General features: G+C 35.0%; 1 protein-coding gene across 1 annotated transcript in view; it reads left to right on the plus strand.

Annotated features, from left to right (window-relative positions):
• Positions 1–25,549, plus strand: part of ARHGAP15 (Rho GTPase activating protein 15) — a 602,381-nt gene that overhangs the window by 391,409 nt on the left and 185,423 nt on the right. The window contains exon 11 of the mRNA XM_082689352.1: positions 18,237–18,314. Within this exon, the coding sequence (XP_082545478.1) occupies positions 18,237–18,314 (78 nt within the window). The remainder of the gene's footprint in view (positions 1–18,236; positions 18,315–25,549) is intronic.

Below are 25,549 nucleotides of genomic sequence, written 5' to 3' on the forward strand. Positions count from 1 at the left end.
TTCAGAAAATTAGAATCTTTTATATGTAACCCTCTGGGCATCGTGCCTACTTCCCTGTAAGTTTGTGTATAATTTTTCCCATTATCACCCCCTAGGTCTCTTTCACCATCACCACTTTCCAGGCATCTACCGTCCACTGAATAGCCATGTTTCTGATTATCTTTTCCCAAATGTATTAGCTTGCATTATTTAAGGCTAAATCTCTTTTTATTATTTCCTGCTCATATTTCTAAACTCCTTAAGTCCATTTGTATGATTCTTTTGTCTTCACAGATGTCCACAGTTCCTCCCAATTTAGTATCATCAGCAAATTTAATTAATGCTCTGTTTACCTCTCTTTCTAATGAAACCAGTCCCCTGTTTCATTTCATCATACAAAGTAAAAATATATTGGCAATAAAACAGTCCGAAGAAATGTTCTCTCACCGTAGGAGGGGAAGTTCAGGATACAGCAAAGAACCGTGTGGTGAGGAGTGGACAGGGCAGCGGGGTGGTGAGCTAGTTTGCTATTGCCCTAAAGCAAAACCTTTTTCACAGCAACCACATTTGGCAGATTGCTGAGTTGGTGCTGGTGTGTGTGTGTGTGTGTGTGTGTGTGTGTTCTGAAAGGTAACTATATTACCCTAACTGAGGGCTTTTTACTAAAGATATATTTATTGATACATGAAAAGCATATTTAAAACTATATATACAAATACAAGTACAAGCTGGTAACATTTAATCCATAGTGAAGCTACAAACCTAGATATGGATACATATATCTGAATATATAAAGACTCACAACCATTTTCCTTTGTCTTTGTCTAATATTCACTACTGTCTTTTTATCTTAGTTTTTAATTTGATAAATGGTTTAGATCCAAATTATCCATTATTTGTTAAACATTTTCAAATAGTGAATTTGAGTTCCATATTTAAACCATTGGGTTTAAATCGGATTCCTTTTAAAGTTAGACTTATAGAATAAAGAGAATTTTTATTCAGTTGTATTCAATAGACAAATGTCAGTAAAAGAAATATTTTAACCTCTAGAATTTATAGGCTAGAAAGGTAAGCTTCATCACAGGAAGAGGTTTTAACTTGTCAACACCGAAGTGAGCAAGTTTATGTTGAAGGTATTATACCATTAGTCTTTAAAGATGTAGCCATACAGATATGGGTGATTTACATAAGAAAAACAAAGACAACATTTAGTAAAAACCCACTATGTGCTACACACAATGCTAGTACTTTCCAACATGAGCCAATACTATACACTTAAAACCCATGTTACTTACCACCTGATATTCCATACACTATTCCAAAGTCCAGTAAAATTTCAGAAGTTTTTGCCATGTTGCACATGAAAAGCCAATCTTTGAAATATGAATCAATTAGTATAAATCTATTGACTCGACTCTAGAGGGAAGAAAAAAAAAAAAACAACCTTTCAGGTTTATGCTCTGATTAGGACGGACAGATGGTAGACCAACATCTCTATTGGTATGTATAGAAGGCAATGCACGCTCTCAAGTGTTGAGATAAAGGCTGATATATACTTTACATATAGCACAAGGTCACCAAAGATGTTATCACCAAGAGATGACGGTAACAAAATAGTGACTGGGAATACTGTTAAGTAGTCACAGCCTCATATTGTTTTTCTAGTGAGAAAAATCTGATGCATAATGCATTCTTATGCGAGAATTTTCTCAGATGCCAGGACTTTACAGGCATAACTTTCATAAGCTTTAATGGGAGTTTCCTGCCAGCACCTGTTACAGTATGGAGTTCTTACTTTTCACACATAATCCAAGACTGGCTTGGAACACTGACTTGGAAAAACTAATATAGTGAAACCTTCTTATAATGTTTCCTCACATATAATGTTCATCTTTTAATTCTTGGTCTGATATATGTATGTACATGTTTTCCTTTCAAATTCTTTTCCCACCAGAAAGGCTTTTTTTTCGCAAGCTTTTTATGGGTAAGAGCAGAATATATATTTTAACTGGGTAAACTACTAGAAAAGATACATAAGGGGGAAATTTATTAGGATAGAAATTAAACTAATGTTAAAAATCAATTCTTCCTAGCTGGAAATAGTTCTAGAAACACTTTGGATTCCCAAGGAGCTGGTAGAAACAATTAGAGTGCCGTGTGCAAAAAGCAATCACCATAGATCCAAAACAAGGATCACAAGTCAAAATAATATAGTTTGGCCATATTTTCCTGTGTCTTCACAGAATGAAATATGGGAAACTCTAATATTTAAAATAATATTGCATTTAACCCTGTAGATAAATCGGTAGGGTAATATTTTGTATAAAGGAGAGTTAAAAAGAACTCTCAACATTTCATATTTTTATAATTAACTGCCACAAACTGTATTACCAAAACAAAGAAAAAATTAGTATATCTGTTGCAGTAAAACTGTTGGAGATGGCAAATATACGCCGTTTTATGAACAAGAACTTTCCTTTAAAGGTATTTGCAGTCTCCTCTTGTTTACTATTTCTAACATTCATGCCATATAAGAATGAAAACAGAACTTTCTACTCAAAATCCTGAATCATTTATTGTCTTTGTCCCATTTGACAGCATGGTGGGCAGAGGAAATGGTTTTTATTTGTTAAACATTTTCAAATAGTGAATTTGAGTTCCATATTTATAACAGGATATTATAGTTAATGTTGATAGGTTGAGTTAAAGTTGAAAGGAGTCTGAAATCCTGATACCATTAAAAGACAATTACAAACCTGTGAGTGAAATTTGTCACACGGGAGAAACATGGGTAAGAGCAAGGACAACTTCAGGACAGATCAGGATGTATTTTGGGTTCTCATTTGCTCCCTTCTTTTTCTTTGCTAGATTGTTACATTACTCTTTAATGTCCCCTTGAGCACTGTGTCTGACCTCCAACACACTCCTGGCAAACCTGCCTCAGGAATATCATTTATCCCTTAACCTGAAGTTCAGACATCCTTAAAACTCTTTCGAGTGCTACCTTGAGTAGGTTGTTTTAAGAGGTACCAACGATTTAGCATTAAATGTCTTTGTCTCCTACTAGAGTCTTTTCCAAGCACCAGGGAAGAAGGGTTTTATTCTGCTTTGCTCTTTTTGATAAGGCAAAGAAAGGTAAAGGGAGTTATACTGACACCTGTTTAAGGCATGCTATAGTTCCCAAGCTTAGTATCTTCCTCCTCTCCAAATGTTTTGCTTGTAGCATACTTTGTTCTAAATTTGGGCAAAATAAGGTCATTATTTTCTTTTGATATTATAGCCATGAATTAATAGAAGTGCATTTGTTTCTGGGTCTAATAGTCTTTGTTAGGGTTTGTTTGAAAACTTGAGAGTAGACTGGGAATCTGGAACCTCATGAGGCCGTCATCATTCAGGGCAGTTTTTCTCCTGCTTATGAGTCTTAGGCTGAGTTACTTGAGGAGACTTAAGGTCACTACAGGGTTGAGAGGTTTTTGATGGAGCCAGTGGTCTAAAACAGGCAGCTCCACACACAGCGCAGGTGCAGGAGAACGACACGGTGGGAGGAGTCTCCAAGACCGTTTTCTGCAGGCATGGTGCCGAAAGAAGAAAGGCCTGATTTGCAGAGATCTCATGATTCCAAGGACAAACAATGTATGTCTTCACAAAGTTTCAAACTGTAGAGCAAATTCCCCTATGGATTTATATAAACTCAGCTCTGAACCTCATACTCACTTATGTGAAAAAAATCATTGTATAAGTTGTCTGAAGAAAGATAATTTATTACACTTTTCACATAATAGAAAATTGTGCTAATAAGAGTAAATTATGTTTAAGGATAAAATGTGTTTAGACAGGCTGAAAAATGTACCTTCCTCTTTGATATCTTTAAATATAGTAAGGTATTTCTTACCATTTCCCTGTATCCTGATACATCTGAAAATAGAAAATCCAGGCAGAGTAAGCATTTGGATAGTGACAACTACCTTGGATTAACTTGAAACCAATAGAGGACACCCACTTCCCCTTTCTGTTTCTTTCCCGTTGTGTATCACACTTGCGCTCTTATCCTCTATCTTTGCCTGTCCCATACCCTACACAAGTGAAGTCTTGTTGTACTTTCTCTCCCTGTAGCTGAAGTCTGCTGTCAGGACAACACCAAATAGATTAATCTGCACTAAAGTGCACGTGATCAGTGAGGTTTGACATGCAATCCTTCCAAGGGATTTGAAGACAAAGGAATAAAATTCTAATTGCACAATTTTAGACAAAAGCAAAATTGTATAAAAATTGTCACTTTAGGACAGAGCTTTTATCCCCAAACTTCTGAAAAGATACCATAAATATAGCCTCTGTAATTAATGTTCAGACTAACGTTGGGGACCGATGGGTATAAAGTCCAGGTCTCCAAATGGACATCTTTCATTTTTAACTTCTACAGCACTTCAAGAGTCAGCTAGAGTGAATCATCATGGATTTTCTAAAATTCTTAAAATTCAAAATCTGCCAGCCCTTAGGGAAAATGGGGAAATTGAGACACTATTTAAATTTCATACAATGGAAAACATGAGATATATTTGTAACTTGGCTTCTTACCATTTAGAAAATTACATCTATGGGATAGACACTCAATAAATATTATATTAATGAACATGAACATATGTAGCACATCTTAGTTTAATATACCTTCTTTCTGTAACAACAGATCAGAAAGAAATGATAGATGCTAAATATGCATACACACCCAGAAATAGTTCAATAAGACGTTTTATGTAGAGTTCTGTGACAAAATCCTCCAGAAGCAGGAAATCTGGTTTGTATTACACCAGATGAGTTTAAGTAAGGAAACAATTGGTATTGGAATGTCTTTTTTTAAGTCAACAAGTAATGTTTTGAGTACCTGGAGTGTGTGCAATGCTTTACTCGATGGTTAACAGCCCTCAAGTAGTAAAGAATAAAGCTGAGGAGATAGTTCTCTCCTGTACTACCAAAAGGACTTGACTTACCTCTCTTCTTACGGAGTGATGGTTGAAGTTAAAAAGCCAAACCTAGTGCTAACTTTGGGTCTTAATCTCTGCATTTCTTTTGGCACAAGACCTGCTATCATGAATTGACAATGCTACATATTGTCCAACGATAGTTAGAGCTTCTAATTAGGGGAAGGGATTATGTCTTTTTGGCTCCATCTCAGAAACCTTGTATTTGTATTTTCAGACCTGCGTGTGATTTGTCTAATACTAGAATAGTTTGTAAAATACTTTAATTTTGAAATTTCTACTGTGTCTCATAAAGATTTGGAATCTGATATCATGGGTCTTAAAGCATGTTTCAGATAAATTAGAGATACGCAATAGTACATTCAAGGATACTCAAGGATAGTAAATACTCAATAACTATACTATACTCAATAGTTTTATCTCTCAATCTCTTTCAAATGAGCTTATAGGAATATAAACCCATACTGTAACAAAGAAATGTAATCTATGGCATGATATTTTGGTAATGAAATAACTATCATTATTGTTTTTGTTTATATAACATACATAGTCTTCATATGCATGTATGTATACATATGCACACATACAAAATAGTCAGAAATACATAAAATAATAAAGAAAACCAGAATCATTTTTATAATCCCACCATACACAGATAATTACTATTAATAGGGTAATGCATAATGTATATATAATATATATACCAGATAGTTATATGTAGTGGACTGCCTAATATATATGTATTATATATAACATTTTGCATAACTGTTTGATGATATAATGCAAAAACTGAATATATATCATAATGTTGTTTCCTTTTAAAGTTGGCTATAGAGCACATACTAACCTGAGTGTATTGCTCAGATGTGTTGCATGTGGGAAGATATTAGAGATTGCAAGTGCCATTATTACTAACTCATCGATCTCTGTGCAGGATTTACCACTAGTGCCTCAGAACAATACTAGCACTATAGCTCTGTAATATCTGGACCCTGTACTCAGTCCATTGCTGTAACTCCAGTGCCTACCACACTTTTGCCGTATAATAAGTGCTTAGTCAATGTGTTAAGTGGTATGCAAAGTTGGAGTTCACCAACTCAAGGTCTTTCTATCCAGACTACATTGGAATTTTCCTTTCCCTCTGTTGAATGATAATTTAGCACAGGTCCATTGGCCAAAAAGGGAAGATTGTGTGCTAGCTGTATCTCTGTTTAGCAGAAGCATTAACAATACCGACATGATACTCTCTCCTGTATTAGCAAAAAGAAAATGATAATCTTATATTTCCTGAGAAAAGGAAGTTTAGTCTTTTTAGTCTTATGACCAGGAGCATCTTCTTTAACTAGAGAGGAGTCTAATGGCACCAGAATTTCTCACAAGTTTGTCCGTGATCTAAATAGGACTTCGATAGTAGATATACTCAAACACGTTTATAGTATATTTTGCCTTTGTGTCTGGAATTCTGCTTCCCTACCCCACTTTAGAAGCAGCAGCCAGAAGGGCTCTCTCTCACCTGAATGCTTAGCAGAAGCAAACCATCAAAACCCTCCAGGAAGTGGCTAGCTAAAGGGTCTGAATTAGAGGCACCTCCCCAAAGAAGATCAAAAGTTATGCTCCACCAACACAGAGACACTGAGAAATGGTTGAATGTGTTCTAAATTAAACTGCCCTGGTGGTGAGCAGAGATCTGCCAAAATCTTTCAATTAATCACTTTTACCTTCAGGGCAGAGTTAGGCTGAGAGTATTTCAATAGGTTTTTATTGGAACAGGGTTATTTCAGATATTAAACTATGTTGCACAAAGTAAAAATAATGTTATTTTTAAGTTGCTACTCTTGTTAAATAAAAGTTGGCAAGCAGTCTTGGGGTCTGTATTGTGTCTGTGTACTTGTGTATGTGTGTGGCTTTTTTCTGTGCCGTAAGCCTCATTGATTTAAAAAAGTGAACAGCAATGAATTAGGTGGTAAACATATTCATACAATCATTTTCATTAATAATATGTTATAAATAATAGAAGAAAGGTTTTAAGTGTATAATTCTGTGCGACACAATTGAGATATTTTTTTCCTACATCTTCAGCAGTAAGTTAATTAGAATCACCTGCATTTCCTTGGGTGGACACCAAATGGATTGCAAACAAAAACAGATTAAAATAGCTGCTGGAGCTCATGGCATACAGATGACAAGATTCACAAAAAGGACAACGAGGCACTGAAAATGTTCGCTTTTCAAACAATTTTAGAGGAAATTTAGCTCTTGCAACTTCTCAGTAAAAGCTGCTTGTAAGTGTTTTGCTGAAAGACTAGAACAGCTTTGTTTCTGATCCCTTGATGAGTGAGAGAAATGTTTAAGAAAGATCACTTTACAGAGAGATTCAGGCTGAAATGCGATGACTGTGATTCAAGCCAAGCCAAAAATTACAGTTCAGAATGAAAGGGGAGGGACGTGGTTTGGGAATCCATTTTCCCACATTCCTGAATCTCAATCATCCCCGCCAATGTTTTAAAAAAAGTCCAATGGAAAACAATGAGGTCACTTTGTTTAGATGTTTAAAAAAAAAAAAAAAAAAAGAGGTGGGGGATTGAAAAGAATGAGAGCAAATATATGAATTTTAAATGATCTATTTCAAGTATAATAGGATTAAAGACTAGATTTTATGTAACTCTGATGACTTCATCACCAAAGGAACCATTTTTCAGTGTTTTCTTCTTGTTTGTGTTGGTAAGCTTTTTAGTGCATGCCACTAACTTATGGAAAAGTTTGTAGCTAAAATTGTTGAAAGAAAAAGCATGCATGGGCATAGTCTACAAATCATTCCTTCCTAAGCTCCAAGCTTTCCTTAGGAATAGCATCTTCAGGAAGCTCGTTTTCTTTCATTAAGCCTGCTCTACCTATCCCACAGTGGTGGTCACTCTTTAAAATTCACCTTAGGCTAATGCATTTGCTTGCAAACTACCAGATGATAATGGCTGACCAAATTAGTCTGTTCTTATTACTTCTATTTATTTTAAAGAAACACTCCGAACAAGTCACAATACCAAATTTACAGCAGCACAATCACTGCAGAACAATAACAATGGAACTCAAACATAAAAGAAACTCAGAGTATGAGATGCAATGAACCAAACACAACCTTCCACTTCCATATCTTCCAGATACATGAAGTTTTTCCTCAAGATGAGAGCTCTCACTTAATCATAATCAGAATCATTGGCCAATATTTGTCTGTAAGACTAAGAAAAGAGAGAGAGAGAAAGTAAAGAAAAGAAAAAAACATGTAAGAGAATTTATCAAAGACTATTTCCAGGTACTTGACTTTCCACTTTGCAGAATTCATTTCAGTTCTTTACCTTTTGTCCTGTCAAATCAAGGACATTGGGTTTCCTATTCACAGGCGGATTCAAGGTCTCTTAGAGATCCTTTTTACCTTGAGATACTTTGAGATACCTTGAGAATGAGTCTAACATCGATATAATTCTATAAACCATATTTGTATCTATATCCTACAGTCTTCATATTGTTAGGTCTCAAATTCATGGCTGGGTTTAGACAGATATGGAAGGATCATCGTTAAGACATGAGGAGCCATACATGGGATGCCATCCTTAGGCTCTCATTTCATTTTACTCAGGTCTTAAGGAGGGTATACAAATGACTTTCACCCATATCACACTGGTATGTTGTAACTTCTTTTCCTTTTGTTTTTATCCTTATTTGCCTATCAATTAGTAGTCTGTACATTTAAAAGCATGATTTTAAAGGTAATTGGCTCAGTGGTATGTCTAAATGGAATATGAGCTGAATGAAATGTATGGAGGTTATATGCAAAAATAAGCCCAATACATAAAAAGAATTACAGTAAGTGGAAACCAGGAGCTAGCCCTCAGTACTGATGCGAGTTTTCACAGGACTTTTTGTAAACTGCTCTCACTTTTCTGGACTCTGATGGTATGGATAAGCATCTCCAATTCTGAAACAGTTAGTGAAATATACGATAAGAACTAAGGAGAAATGTAAGGAGAAAATTCTAAGAGTGACAAAGGACAGCGCACATTGAGGAGATTTGCATATTAAGGAGGATGGCTTTTGTGTCTCTGGTAACATGTAAAGAATTTGGTGTGATTCTCCTATACCTCTCAAAGTGTCCAATGTCCGACTTAAAGGAAACTAGACAGATGGGAAACTGATTCAATAAAGGGTTTTCCAATTCTTTTCTAACAGTGTAACTCTATACAAGAATAATAATAATAATATTTAATAATAGTAGGGGCACCTTGGTAGCTCAGTTGGTTGAGTGCCAGACTCTTGGTTTCTGCTCAGGTCATGGTCTCGGGTTGTGGGAAGTGGGGCTTTGAGCTCAGCTCCAGGTTGGCTTGAGAGTCTCTCTCTCCCTGTGCCCCTCACCCTGCTTGTGCTCTCTAAATACATACATACATATGCAAAATCTTCAAAAATAATAAGATGAATACTTAAATTTAAGAAAGTCAGCCATCTGCCACCCCCATCCACAAATACTAGTGCATAGATCTTTTCAAGATATAAATGGTACAATACAGGACCACCAAGAAACACAAGAAGTAATGCTCTTAACACGGGATATTTTGTCCTTTTCCTCTCCCAATTTTAGTTTATCTTCTCAGATGCTCAAATAGGACAAAACTGGTTAAGAGGTCAGGCCTAGGCAAATAGCAAATATGAATGAATGAATGATAAATACACATGTAACTCTTTTTGTCTAGCATCCTAAACAATATTATTTCCTATAACACCTTAAACAGATATGAGTTTCGCGGGGGGTGGAGGAGGGAGACATGGGAGAGTAGAATTTGATAATGATCCTAACTACATAATTGTTCAATGACTAGTCCTTGAAGAAAAGCCAACATCTCTCCTTCTGCTCCAAAATTCTATGTTTGATAACATTTTGTCCGTAATACCATATATTATTTACTCTGTGCTCTTTTAACTTTAAGACATTAATTTAAATCTGGAATTTAGTCCTTATCTAAAACACTAGCTATATAAACAATATGAAATAATGTCACATTTATCAACATCACAGGTCATAAACAGTTTTCTCAGAAATAAAAAAGCACCCTTCTCTTAGTGACCTCTTTTTTCACTCTACCATTTCTTAAAAAAATTTAGCAACAAATATGTATCTCTTTCATATCTTTAGAGGGCTAAAATTCTTCTTTTCCCTATGAATCTACCACAAAATGTCTGCTAGATGAAAAACTCATTTCATTCAGACATAAGTCATTGAAAAAAGACTATTACCCAAATCAATCAAACAAATATAGTGAAGGAAAGCTAAAGATAATGTATAGAATTGTCAAATCACTATGTGGGGTACCTGAAACTAATACAACATTATATATCAACTATACTTCAATAATCAAAATTAAACTAATTGAAAGTAAATGTTTTATCAGATTAAAAAGAAAAACTTACTGTGACAATTGTCTCTATAAGATTTTATAGCAGAGATAACAAGGAGGGTAGGAAAAAATATCAAAATGAGATGAAAATGTAAAAGAAAGGGCTCATGAAACAAATGGAAGAGAAAAAAATAAATCACAGTAATAAGGGAACCTGTGAGAAATCGTAAGTGATAATATAATAAATATGAAAAAGGACAGGAGTTGGAGAAATAAAAGAAAATGAGGGGTATACTTATCCTAGGCCCCATAGTAATGTGTTTTCCCCACATTAGAATTAGAGACACATGAGTATTTCAAATGTTCCTAATGTAATCCCAGGTCATTTATATCCCATATGCCAACAGAGAAAATTATTACACAGCAGTTATTTTCACAATCAAATGAAACTTTAGTATTCAACTTTAAAAAGTTCATCTTTACAAAAAACAATGCAAAGCCCTATTCAAGCTGGCATACTGAAAAAAAAAAAAGTCTGATTCTTCTTCCTCAAAAAAAACCGATGAAATAATAGAAAAGATATGCTGAAAAAGAAAGAAAATAATAATGGTGCTGAAAACAGAAAAGGTGCCACCGTCCAACCAGAAATAGAAATTCCAGGAAGACAGAAAGCAGATGGGATCAAACAAGTGGAGAAATTAGACCAGAAGAAACACCATTCCCAGACAGAGTAATTAGGCACAATTCTTTCCAGGGATGTTCTAGAGAATATCCAAACTTGGAGTTGAATAAAAAGAATAGAAATTGGCAAGAGGATAATAAATAAATAATTCAGTAAACATCAGACCTAATATCTGGGAGACCTGGGCCCCTCTCCCTGTATCCTCTACCAAGCAATCACCTGCAGCAGCTGCTGGAGCCTGAGAATAAGTTCTACAAGGACAGAGGAGAGATAAGAAAGAAAGAAGGCCATGGAGAATAAGGTAACTCAAGTCCTCTCTATATAATAGACACAGAGTTAGAGAGCTTTGCCCAGGAACAAAACGGCGCAAGTATTCCTTATCCAAAATAAGGTCCTCCCTCCCTTGATAGCTGAAGAACTACTAGCTTACTTCTACTCACCCCTTCGTTCTACAGGAAACCTTCATTCAGTCTGCCCATGTGAGATTGAAGCCAATGGAGGAGAAAAGAGATGTGAGCAAACAAAAAATACCCACAACCCACCATATATTGTAATTAATTTGCTCTTTCAATCTTAAGGGCAATCTGATATTGGAACAGCATTCATCTTAAAGTAGTTTTAGATGGAAAAGAAATAATAAAGGATCAATCAAGAAAACAATATAAAAAATTTTCTGACTGAAAGGGCCTAGATGTAGACACATCAGAGCAAAATTTTACTTGTACAAGTTTAAAGAGAAAAATCTTTAAAAAAAAAATCTTGAAAGGCAAAGCAATTGACCTACAAAGCATCAATGATCAATTTAATAAAAAACATAACAGCAGAGATACTAGAAGATAATGAAAGATTTTTTTTTTTTTGAAGTTAGAAAAGTAAAAGTTTATAAATCTCCAAGTTTATGAAATCCAAAAGGAAGTAATAGTGGAACACAAATAGTTCCCTGTGACCTCAAGCTGCACTATCCAATTTGGTAGTCACAAAGTTACATTATTTAAAATTAAGTAAAACAAAAATTCAATTGTACTAAACACATTTCAAGCACTCAGTAGTCCGCCAAATGTGGTCAGTGGCAACTGGTTTGGACATGTAGATAAAACAGGTAGAGGGAATATTTCCATTGTCGCAGAAAGTTCTTTTGGGCACTGCTTAATTTGAGGAAAGGAAGGAACTTGCAAAAAAAGAGTACATATCAGGCCTTTTGGGAGAACAACTTTGTGAAGCAAAATTTTAGTGTTGAACCCAATTACTCTTCCTCCTCCTCCTCTTCTCCTCCTTCTTCTTCTTCTTCTTCTTCTTCTTCTTCTTCTTCTTCTTCTTCTTCTTCTTCTTCTTCTTCTTCTTCTTCTTCTTCTTCTTTTTCTTCTTCTTCTTCTTCTTCTTCTTCTTCTTCTTCTTCTTCTTCTTCTTCTTCTTCTTCTTCTTCTAGTGGTAGTTAATACCGAATTATAGGTAAGTCACAAAATATAGATAATAAAATAAAATAATCTAAATTCTGAGAACACAAGCAATAATGTAAAGGATAAATTTGGGACCATGAGGGAGAGAAGGGGAAGGAAGGGGAAATGCACTAAGTTTCTTATTTTTCTATAGCACAGTGGTAATTTGATCTAAGAAATAGAAATAGGCCAGTCCAGAGAGATTACATAAAAACTATGTGTTAGACTCATTGTCTTTTATAATAGGGAGTCAAGAAATACCACTCAAAGTTAAATTAATAAACAGAAATATGACACATTAATATAAAAGGAGTAACAACAAAAAGAACTAAAACTGAGTTGTTAGCAATAACTATCTTTGGATAGCAGAATGGGGTAGATATAATATTTTTGTATATTTTGTGTGCTTTAATTTTCAACTTTGCCTGAGAAGTATATTTGCCTCTATAGTGAAAAAAATCTACTCATAATGGCTATTATAAAATTATAAAGTTAACATGTAGAAAAATATTATTGTTTGACAATCAGAATTGTGTCAACTATTTCCTAAGCTAATCATTCTTGAATGATGGATATCTCACAAGAAGTTAATAGTCAAATAAAGCCGGTAAATAGATGCAGCATAAATACCAGCCATTGAGACAGAGCAAGAATTAAATTTAGAGTTTCAGATTATATCCTATTCTCTCAGTCATTGAATTTAAAGTGTGAGAACAAATAAGTTGGCGATAGAAGGTTGGAGATAATTTAGGGGCGGAGGAATAGGTCAGAAAGGCGCACTAACTTCCCCTCATGTTCAGCTCTGAACTTGAGTAGGACCTTCAGAAAGACTGAGAAAGAAATGTGCAGCTCTTTGGGTGCATACTGGGTGTTCCCATGCTCATCGGTTTTGGCCAGAGGGGAAAGCCAGAAGACCGAAGAATTGCGAGAATGACTCTTCTTGTGGTAGCTCTGGCCTCCCAGGAATTAGGAAGTGCCATAAATCTCAGGAGAGGGGCTGTTTGCATAAAATTCCCAGCCCACAATTCAGACTCCAGGGGTTCAGATGCATTTTGTTATGTTCCAGAAAAACAAGCGAGCTTTTGGGGCACACCTCTCAACCAGGCTCAAATTCTCCATCTTCGTGGTTTGCCCATCATTCAAGCTACCAAAAATGCTACCTAATATGCAGTTTGCAACTATTTTTAACAGGCTCATCTGCATTGTTAAAAACTGCCTGTATTTTGGCAGATAAGCCAGTCAACTCTGGAAACAGTGCTGGTCTCTTAGATTTCTTTTTGGAAAGTGTCTAAGATTTATAGTGGGAATTACTCATGACAGCTGCATTCTTTCCACTGGGTTTAGACCACCATTTGGTCTAATAACTCCTAATTGTGTGCCTATCCTACTCTAAGCTTCTTCAGAAGAAAAGGTGGTGGTGGGGGGTAGAGTAGGGGAGAGAGACTTCTGTAAGTTTCCTATAGCAATACCCAGTGATTTCTGTCAATGGTAAACACTATTTTGAAACTTAAGAAGGTCAACTGATGATGAACAAATAAATGACCTTTCAGTGAACATGGATTTCTTCAGAGAATTTTTCATTACTGCCATTAATGCCAGTTTGATTGAAAAAAAAAAAAAAAAAAAAAAGGAGAATGACAGTTTCAGTTTCACCATGTTCCCAAATTATTTTTAGCATAACAAGAAAAGTTCTTGTCAGCATCCAGTCATGGTATTTTCTTGAAAAAAGTACCTTTCAAAGTGATTTCTCTCCAAACTTCACCAAAGCACAACATGGGTACCTTGAAGACATTGCACATTTAAAAACCATACGAGGTCTAATTATATTTCCAAAATAAGTAGTTTCCAATCCAGCAAGGATAATGTGGTCATGAAAAGGATGTCCAAATCCACCAATTTACATTGGTTTGGCTTGGCATAACTTTCAAAGTTCTTGGAGCAAAGAGAGGATGGCACGTGAATCACTGCAATTTAGGTCATAATTCCTAGGACTTTGGGTTTGCCACTCTGTGAGGCATTCGGGGGAAAACTAATCAACTTCAAGACTGTACCTATATAATTTATCACTGCTAAGATTCCCTGATATGTTCCAGATTATTTTGCAAAATGTAATACCCTCCTTTTTAATATGTACTTTGTCATTTTCACTCTATTTATGTAATTTAAAAAGTATGATAGCAGGGGAGCATGAGCCGTTTGAAGCAGGAGCCACTAATGCCAGGGACGGTTATCCTTCACAAGATATATGGTGTTGATATCTCTGAATCTAAAGGGCTTGGAAGTTGTGTCAAGTTAGATTCAAATTGCATCTAATATGTTTTGCTTTACTCCCTCTTACTTTCTGGTTTCTATCTTAAGCCACAAAGCAGTTTCTCTGCTGTGACTTAGTTCTATAACCACAGTGGTGGCACTGGTCTGAGTTACACTCCCTGTCTCCATCCCCAGCCCTCCCTCCTTTTATCCCAGAAGAAAATTGGGTTATTAATTTAGGATGAGGCCGCTTTGTTTAAACAGTATAGTGTTTTCCAATTGCTCAAGCGTAATATATCCAGCCCATACTGGTCTTTCAAATGTTTTTGATTACCCAACTTAAAAAAAAAAAGAAAGAAAGAAAGAAAAAAAAAAAAACCCTCTCCTGAAATTTATGAAACACCAAGGGGGGGTTACTTCTCATGTAGTAACTTTAAATTTCTAGAAAAGGAAAAAAAATTCTTGTGGACCCTGAGTAATTTCAGTAATTAAACTTCAGTTTACAGCTCTAGACAACCTATGCATTTCCAATAACATATAAAATAATTAGAAAAAAGTCCCAGGTTCAAAATAGAAGTGTGCTTGATTTTCTACCTTAAATAAAGAGCTGTACAGATAAAGTAAAACTTAAGTAAGGTCCTTATTTGCAACAAAAATTCATCGACATCCAAGAAACATCATTTACTATTCACCTCTGATAAGGGTCTAACTAATTAGCAAAACAAAAATTGATCCTAAAAAGAATTATATAGTAAATTTTCTTGTTTATATTGTAACAGATTATAAGCAACCTTCCACCTTGAATTGTTATTTTAAATTGGGCTACTTTAACCAATTCTATAAATAGCTTATGAAGATTTCTCACTTGGGGAATGTTGGTCTGCCTAGTGCATCAATGTTTCTATTTACTAAAATATTCTTTTTCTTAAATTCTTTCAAAGAAATTGATAACTCATGGGAAAATACCAGACCACTTTCAACTCGTGAAATTTTGTCTGTTTGTGGTGGCAAGCAAGATGACATTATCCACCAATTATGGTTTTGAATGACCTTTGTCTCGTTCCAATTCCAAAATTATTACCAAACGCCCCAAACTTGCCACCAGAAAAATTTTTGTGCAGATAATAAGGAGAGCCACTGAAGGTAATTTTAAAGAATTCCCCAAAATATTTTTTCTAAGAGCTACATGTTCAAAAAAATTTAAATATAACCCCAAGAGGGAGTACTTTGAAAGGGACATAATTAGTTGAAAGCGTTAATATTTTTAAAATCTATTTATTTTAAATAGATTTTAAATAAATCTATTTTGTTTTAAATAAAATCTATTTTATTTAAATAAAATAAAATTAAATTAAATTAAATCTATTTTATTTAAATAAATCTATTTATTTTAAATTTTAAATTATTTAAAATTTTACAGGTTAAATCTACCTACTAAACACTAGCTAATGACAAAGCAAAGAAAGCAATGAGTAACAGATTATAAAGTTCTGGGTATATTTGTATAAACTGAAGACCAAAATAGTCACATACTAAAACTAGGAGTTAAATGTTAAAAAAATTTTTAATTAGGGTTATTGTTATATTTCAGTTGTCAAGTGCACATTGTACTTACAAGCAAACACACTGGGGTAACTTCTGATTAATGGAGCTATTTTGTGCATTAGGAAGAAATAATATATGTGATTTTTATAAATGTGTCTTATTCACATTTATAAAAGGTTGAGGTTTCCAGCCCCATCGTAATTCCTCATAAATTCATAATTCTCATGAAGAGACAGAGAGAGTGGTTTATTGTTAGATTATTTTAGAACTACAAAACTTAAACCAATTAACATTTGCTAACAACTCTTCCCTTTTATTGATATTATTCCAAATTTCTCTATAGTTTTTCACATGGAAGGGTAAAAATCATGAAGATGAATAAGTGAGCAGAGAGATTTATAGCAGAGGGGAAATGCTTTGTATCATTCTATAATGATGGATATATGTCATTATGCTTTTATCCAAAACCATAGAATGTACAACTACAAGATGGACCATAATGCAACAATAAACATTGATTATGATGTATCAGTGTAGGCTCCTCAATTGTAAAAATGTATCACTCTAGCGGGTGGTGCTGATAATTGGGAAAGCTATGCATCTGTGAGGGACAGGGAGCATATGGGAAATCTCTGTACCTTCCCTTCAATTTTGCTATAAACTAAAAAATGCTCTTTAAAAGAGTATTAAAAAACAATGAATGATTGTTTTGACTTTTATCATCAGTGCCAATGTTGCAAGTTATGTTATTCCACCCTAAACTATTGATGAAATATTTTGCACGATGGCAGAAATGTTCCTACTATAAAAAGAGATCATTTCATGTCAGTTAAGAGCTTTGCAAAGCCCTTATTCCATTATATTATGGCAATAATTTCTACCGTCTTATTTAACACTTATGACTGAGAATTACAATGTTTAATCATGGTTCTATACCATTTCCCAAGAGAAACAGCTAAGATAGTTGGGTGGTAGCCTCATCCCCAGGCTCTCTGAGGGCCTGGAAACATCAAGAAACATACACTCTTGACATTAAAATTATGTTATTCACATACTTTAAGAACAATAACAGTGTTTCAGTAAGTGTTTCTCTTTCTATTTTCCTGTTTCCTCATTTTTCGATAATTTGGTCATGGAAATAACTAGATGCTATAAATAAATGTGTGGAAAACAAATGTTGAGTATCCAAATCCACTGCCAGGATATGTTATTCTGAATTATAGATGACTAGTTTTAAAATACTCTGAAACTAATTTCAGCATTTTGTCAAAGGTTTTTTCCTTTATTATCCCTCCATAATAGAGTGCCCCCATTACCTGTAATATCCCAGAGATTATTAAACTAGTTACATACAACTGGAATAGAATTTTCTTCTGTAATTTAAAAGAGTTTGACCAATGCATGTTATGCTATAGGATTATAAGAAAAAGGGAAGGGAACTGAATGCGATGGGATGGCACAGGATAGGACAGAGTAGAATGGAATAGAATAGAATAGAATAGAATAGAATAGAATAGAATAGAATAGAATAGAATAGAATAAGAAAGGAAGGTGGGGAGGGAAGGAGGAAAAAAGGAAGGAAGATTCTATAAATCACTTGGGTTATTTTCTGTCCAGGAAGGGGCAATCATATATATCTGAAGGTTCTTCTCCTACCTACCACCAGTTTAATTCCTGTGTTTTCCTTAGGACTGAATCTTAACTATATGAGTAACATAACTATAGTGTAAAATCCAATGCTATCTATTACTCTTCTATGATTCAACTAGATTCAAATTTGTTGATGATTGGCTGTGACTGAACTTTATTATTAATTTGTTGAATTTGAATTATTGAAGATTGCTTGGTTTAGAGAAATTTGTCTTCTCTGTGAGGAAGGGATATTTGGTGTTGATTTACTACTACCTTCCTTTCCACATTTTTTTTTCTTTTACCGTCTCAGTTCTTTTATGAGCAAATATAAAACATGCCCTTTTATTTTCAGGTCTAGATGTTGATGGAATATACCGAGTTAGTGGCAATCTGGCAACAATACAGAAGTTAAGATTTATTGTCAACCAAGGTAAGTGATTTCTTCTCTTCATTTTTTTCCAGTAGTTTCATTTCTACCAATATTTCAGACTTTGTGTTGTTTGTATTATGAATCTATAATGATTAAAGTTTTGAAAGGAGCAAGAGAAATTTGAAGAAATGAAACAATTATCACCAGAGAAATAAGAGATAGCCAGTTTTCTTGGAGATTAATGGACCAGAGAGAAAAACCAACTAAGAGTTTATGTGAAATAAATAATTAGTGGAATATGACAAACTGAAAATGAAAAAAGACTAACAAGAGGGTAAAAGAAAGAAAAATTGCCCAGCTTTGAAAAATTGTTCCTGGCATATAATAGACACTGACTGTATGTGGATAAATAATTGAATAAATGAATGATGAAAGCATAAAGTTCAAAATCATAGATGTTAGAAAAATATGTAATAGGTGAGTAAGAGAATTAAAAATTAGGAAATGCATATATCATCAAAGAATTACAAATTAAAACAATAATGCAATACTACTAACCATCTGTTAGGATAGCCCAAAGCTAAGCCACCAGCAGCACCAAATGTTGACAAGGGTGTGGAGCAACAGGGATTTACATTCACTGCTGGCTGAAATACAGAATGGTATGGGAACTTTGAAAGATAGTTTGGTAGGTTCATGTGAAAACATATTCATATCATACTATCCAGCAGTTGTGCTCCTTGATATTGACCCAAATGATTTCAGAACTCGTGTTCACACAAAAATCTGTGCACCAATATTTCCAGCAGCTTTATACATAATTGATAATACTTGAAAGTCACAAAGATGTCCATCAATAGGTAAATGGGTAAACAAACTGTAGCACATACATATAATGGAATATTATTCAGTGATAAAAAGAAATGAGCTATCAAGTCACCAAAAGACTTGGAGGACCCTTAAAGGCATATTGCTAAGTGAAAGAAGGCAGCTTGAAAAGGTTTTGTATGGCATTATTCCAATTCTATGACAATCTGGAAAAGGGAAAACTATGGAGACAATAAAAGATCAGTGGTAGCAAAGGATCTGGGGGGGGGGGATGGGAATGAAACAATGAGCACAGGAAATTTTTAGGGCCGGGTAGCTATTCTGTTTGATATTATAATGGTGGATAAATGTCAGTATCCATTTGTCAAATCTATGTAATATACAACACTGAGAGTGAAACTTAAACTATGAGCTTTAGTTAATGATAATGTATCAATATTGCTTCATCAATTGTAACAAATGTACTGCACTAATAAAAAATGCTAAAAATAGGGGAATTGTGTGTTGAGGTACAGGGTAGTGGTGGTGTATGGGAACTCTATCTTTTCCATTCAGTTTTCCTGTAAACCTGAAACTTCTCTTTAAAAAACGAAGAATTTTAAAAAATTAAAACAAAAAATAAGAAATGTTCTAGAAGCAGGCTAAAACATCTTAAGTTGGTTAAGTTTAGAAGCCTGGTTGAAATAGCTGTCTCTGCAAAAAAATCTCTGTACATCTTAAAAGGTAGGACTGGGATCATCTTTGTCACCTCCCCCATTAACCAAGAGTAGCCCTCAGGTGTGCATAAAGGGAGGTTTTAATTAATATTTGTTGAATAATGTGTGTGTGTTGCAAATAAGAGAAATATTAATACTGAGAAGCATTAAATCCTCCAACAGTTTAATTTGAGTTGAACCACTCTTTTAAATGTTGATTGCAATACTTCTGGCCAGCGGACACATGATTTTTATTTCTGAGAATCTTTATAAGTACAAATCTCCTTAGCTCTGTTTGCTCACTAATATGAACCTTTATGTTTCACAATTAACTCTCCTTCCAAGGCAAAAAGAGGAACAAAAACAAACAAACAAAATAACAACAAAACAAAACAAAACACCCCAGAACTCAGCTTTACCTCATTTATTCATATTGGCCCCTTTTGGACTGAACCAGAATGCCCGCTCTATGAGGAAAAATTGGATAAAATAGGCCCAGCCTCATTTTCGTTCCTGCTTATAACCAGCTAAAATCGTTCTTTTAATATATTTCATACTGAAGCCATATCCTGATTGGGATTCTAGACAGCTGGGCAACACATTTCTTCTACAAAGAAGAAATCTCAAAACAGAAGCCATGCTAGAAACAAACACTAGTTGCATTTCCTGCCTTTAAAAAAAAAAAATTATGCTCAGCAGTTTGAAAAGGCAAAAAAAAAAAAAAAAAAAATCTGCAATGAAAATATGAAATCTGTCCATCTCCTCTTTTGCAATCCAGACTTCCCCATCCTGTGAGGCTGTGTAACTGCTCATGTTTCCACGAGAGTTGACAATGTAAAGCTGGACAGAGGCCTGAGTTGGTATCTGGTAGCACAGAATTGTCAGTAAACTGTCTCCCTGGTTTATAGCACTGTCACAATGCAGCATGCTCAACACAAATTATGCTACATTAGGACCTTTGATACTGGTGATCTCGTCCAAGTTGTGTTGTGGAGTTTTTTGAATTAGATGATAAAAGAATGCCTACACCAGCCTGTCTCAAATTTTGCTAATCAGATTATCCTTTGAATGAAATCTCTGGAGTGGACCCATAATTTTTGGTGCTAACACCATACCTTCCCCTCCATCTGCACACTGGTCTTGAACAACAGAGCTGACTTAGAAGAGAATCAGTGCTGGATACAAAGAGGCTGACTGTGTAAATTGTAGCCTCCCCTTCGTGCATGTGCCTGTGTGTGTGCAATGAAAAAAAGGTGGCAGTGAGTGATAGATAATTCCATGAAAAGCATAAAGCGATATGTGAAATGCAATACATTCTTTTGTTTGTTTGTTTTCAAAGATGGAACATACATGATTTTGGCACACTCCCTTTGTATTAACACCTTTTGTCTTCCTCATGTTCACATTCCACAATGTATCCTTTTTAGTGTGTTCTAAATATACATTTTAAAAATGAACAAGTCCTACCCACCATTAGGTTAGACAAATGAAAACTGATTTGGGGGATTTTCAAGAACAGTTCAATTGCAATTTATGTATTTCACTAACTTTCTTGAATGCTATAATCATCAGCAATTCTAAATACACCAGTTGAATGATTCAATTTGTTTTGGTTTTCTGTTTGACTCACTAAATCAGTAGGAATTGGATACCCTCATTATACTTCCAGATCAGATGACATACAAGTTAAATTCAAAGTGATCACTTTTGAAAAGCATGTTCTAATTATAACTAGTAACGATGATAATAATAATAATTATTATTATTGTAAAAGTAGCTAACATATTTTCATAACTTACTATGTGCCAGGCACTGTACTAAGTGGTTTACTTATATCATTTAATTTAGTGCTATCTACCTTCCCATAGAATAGGCACTATCATTGTTCCCATTTTAAAGGTGAGGAAACTGAGGTTCAGAGATGTTAAATAATATCCTGAGGTCATATTTCAAGTAAGTGAAAAAGGACCAGATCATCATCCTTCAGACTCAGAACATTTGCTGAAAGCCACTATTGCCATTGGGCATTTCCCATTCCTTAATTGTTGATTACCTTCTTACAAAAGTGAGTATGTCTTTCATGCTATACACACTTGGTATTCACTCTATGTCTACGCAGGCTTTTCACTGTTTGTAAGTGACAGATACTGCCATAGCAGTTTCACTAAAACAGGTCAAGAAAGAAAAATGTGGAGGAAAATACCAAACATCCTAGTTATGAAGAAGTCTGGCATTGCCATTCTCTGTAGGGCTTTATGTATCTGTGTTTGGACCAAGAAACTACTTTCATAAAATATCCTATTGCAGCCTTCAGCAGTCATTGAGAGCTCTTGATTTCCTGGGCCATCAGTGCATGAATAAGCAGTGCTCTCCCTTGTTTACTGTATTTGGTGACAGCTTTCAGTGACATTTTGCTGATGCAACTTTTCCACTCTATGAGGGCATCCCCCAAAGAAAACTGGTCCATGACCTTAGATGTCAACCTGTCAACAGCCTATGACACTGTGTTGATTCTTCGGAATGATCTGTGACCTGATGGTTTTCTTGCTTGGGGGTCCTTCTGCAAATGACCGACTTCAGCAGTGAGATGCTGCCTAACTGTCTTGAGAACTTTTGACAGTGGGTCTTGGAAATCCCATTAGGTTGAGTTCCCCTCCTTCTGATATCAACATTCTGGTTTCAGCTGCCCATCTAGGCTTGTTGCCCAAACTCCAAATTCAGTTCAGACTCTCTTTGGTACTGCTTAGATGGGAGGGAGACAAACCATAAGTGACTCTTAATCTCACAAAACAAACTGAGGGTTGCTGGGGGGAGGGTGTTTGGGAGAAGAGGGTGGGATTATAGACATTGAGGAGGGTATGTGCTTTGGTGAGTGCTGTGAAGTGTGTAAACCTGGTGATTCACAGACCTGTACCCCTGGGGATAAAAATATATGTTTATAAAAAATAAAAAATTAAAAAAAAATAAAAATAAAAAAAAATAAAAAGTAAAAAAAAAAAAAAAAAAAGGGATAAGAAAGACTGGCATCCTTTTTGGAAAATATCTTTGAAGCTTCCCAAGCCCGTGAGCCAGTGGGAGAACTATGAAGCACTGGGGCAAGAACTGAGTGGGAATTTTCCAGACTGGTGTTTCTTAGTACACAGTAACAAATATTCCCTCTAACCATTTCTCTGAACTGGAGGAAGTTACTTCCCACCAGGATTTTAGACATATTTTCCATATATAGGAAAAAAAATTAAAGGAAGAATCTTAGGGACACCCTCCTTCACTTTTTCACACCCGGAGGAACAAAATATATAAATGCTGTAATCTACGTGGCCAAGAATCTTAATTGGGTATGTGGGTGTGTGGGCGTGTGTATGTGTGTGTGTGTGTGTGCATATGATTTTGCGTGTGTGTTGTTTTAAATGGGAGAGGGGTTTTTTTCCCATTAATTTACAGTCTTGCACTTTGCATATCTTTATTCACCCAGATCTTATTGGCATAATAATCCAAATTAAACATTGGCTTAAAGAGATGAATTTGCTTATTTTGAACATGCTAAGAATAAGCTCCATTGAAAATAAACTATTAGAGAAACAATTTCATGTTACCAACTATATCTAAACTACTTTTATATAGATTTGTGCCACAATGCCAAGCAAAGCATTAATGTTAGAGCTACCCTCATGCTTTTCATATTATTTGCAGCATCAAAAATTGAATAAAAGAGGAAGGAGAGAAAGAATGTGAGCAACTGGCAGTTCTGTTCTTATAAAATAGCCCTTGTATCAAGTCCATTCACTTTTCTATTAAGTGCATATAGTGCACTTAATATAGTGCGCTAAATATTATAGTGCCTTCTTATTATTTTTAAAACAAGGTATTTTCTTAAGCCTGTTTCACTCTGACTGCCAACCACAGCGACAACAAAACAAACTGTTATTTGCTTTACGCCATCCCGCAGGGCAGTTTTTTGGTAAGTCTCATCATGGATATTGCACCTTTTTGGTTTCCATGTGACAAGATTATCTTTTAACAATGATTTATTTTTCCCATTAAAGCCAAAAAGATCACTTGATCATAAAAGGGCCAGACTCTAACATCATTCAGGGTTTTGTAAACTTCCGTAGACCTCATTTTTCAGCTACATTGAGTCAAGGAGCTCAAAGACTATTGATGGCAAAGCTTCTATTGCTTTCTAGCTGCTTAAGAAAATGTATTGTCATTTGTAAATAATGCTGAAGGAAAGCCAAAACAACAAGCTCTTCCCATTCATTCACATTTTTATAGTCTTTAGTTTTTACACAATATGCCTTTTTTAAAAGATTTTATTTTTAAGCAATTTCTATACCCAGTGTGAGGCTCAAACTCACGACCCCTAGATCAAGAGTCACATGCTCTACTGACTAAGACAGCCAAGAGCTCCAGGTTTTACACAATATTCTATTAACAACTTTATTAATACTTCTAGTATCTAAAATGCACAAATTCTGGCCACTTATTTTAAAGCAAAATTATATCATACATTTATGGTGAGTTATACTTTAAATTTTTACATGCCAAGCAATAAGGAGCCTGCCTGACGCTGTGGTGAAAACAAAGGCAGAGACCATCCAGTGAAGAGAGAGCACTAGGTGGGAGTCAATGGACCTGCCTCTTTATTTTGCTTCTGACCTATTTGTTAGTCTGATGGAAACAATTTTAACACCTTTGAATCTCAGACTTTTTATTTTCAAAATGGGAATGAGAAAGAAAATGTGAGGACTTTAAAAACTTGGAATCAGTCAAATGATAAAGTACAAACTTTAAGATGTTAGATGAAATCAGAACAATACAACTTAGTTTTCTTTATACAATCATAATACTAAATATTAATAACCAAGTATGGTTTGGGGCTTCCATGTGATTGAGTTTTCTTTGATGATATTGAGATTCCTTTTCTAAGAAGAAATATCATGTATGGGAAAGCTTTGGAGAATCCCTGCTATTCAATGATTTGTTTCACTAGTCAAATTCATAGGATTTGGGGGTTCCTGAACATAAAGGAGAAATTTAGTTTTATTTTACCAATAGGATTTTGAGAATTTACCAATTCCGAAAGAATAGCCCCATCCATGTTCACGGGAGAGGGTAAGTAAAATCTACTGAAATTTCAAGTCTTAATTCATTTATGGCTTTTCATGTAGACTTGACTGTTGAGCCCAGAAATTAAATCAGTCAGTTATGCAACCGCCAATCCCCAAGGAAACCCCCAAGGATATTTATAACAATTGATCATCATTATAATTCATCATCATCACCAACAGAATTAAGTAATAAAAATTAAAAATTAGTGGGAAAACATACCAAGTTTACCTCTGCTCTTAACTCTGCTTGGTGTCACTGGTGTGGGCACTGACTACATTTCAGGACTGTGTTAGTTATCTAGTGCTGCATAACAATATTATTTCCAGCTTAACTATTTAGAGCAACACACATTTATTATCTTCCAGTCTTTGTGGCTTAGAAGCTGGGCATGGATTAGCTGGATTCCACATAAAGTTACTATCAAGATGTTGGCCAGGGGTGAGTCCTCATCAGGAGGCTCAGTTGGAGACAGGTCTGCTCACATGATTATTAGGATTTAGTTCTTTGTGGTTTGTTGGACTCAAGACCTCAACATTACTGGCCTTGTGGACCTCTCCATAGACTGCTTGTTCCATCAAAACAGCAAGGGAGAGAAACTAGTATCTAAAGCAGAAGTTAGAATCCTATGTAAGATAACCAAAAAGGGTATACCTCATCACCTTT

This window comes from Mustela nivalis (assembly GCF_964662115.1).
Source record: "Mustela nivalis genome assembly, chromosome: 11".
NCBI lineage: Eukaryota > Metazoa > Chordata > Mammalia > Carnivora > Mustelidae > Mustela > Mustela nivalis.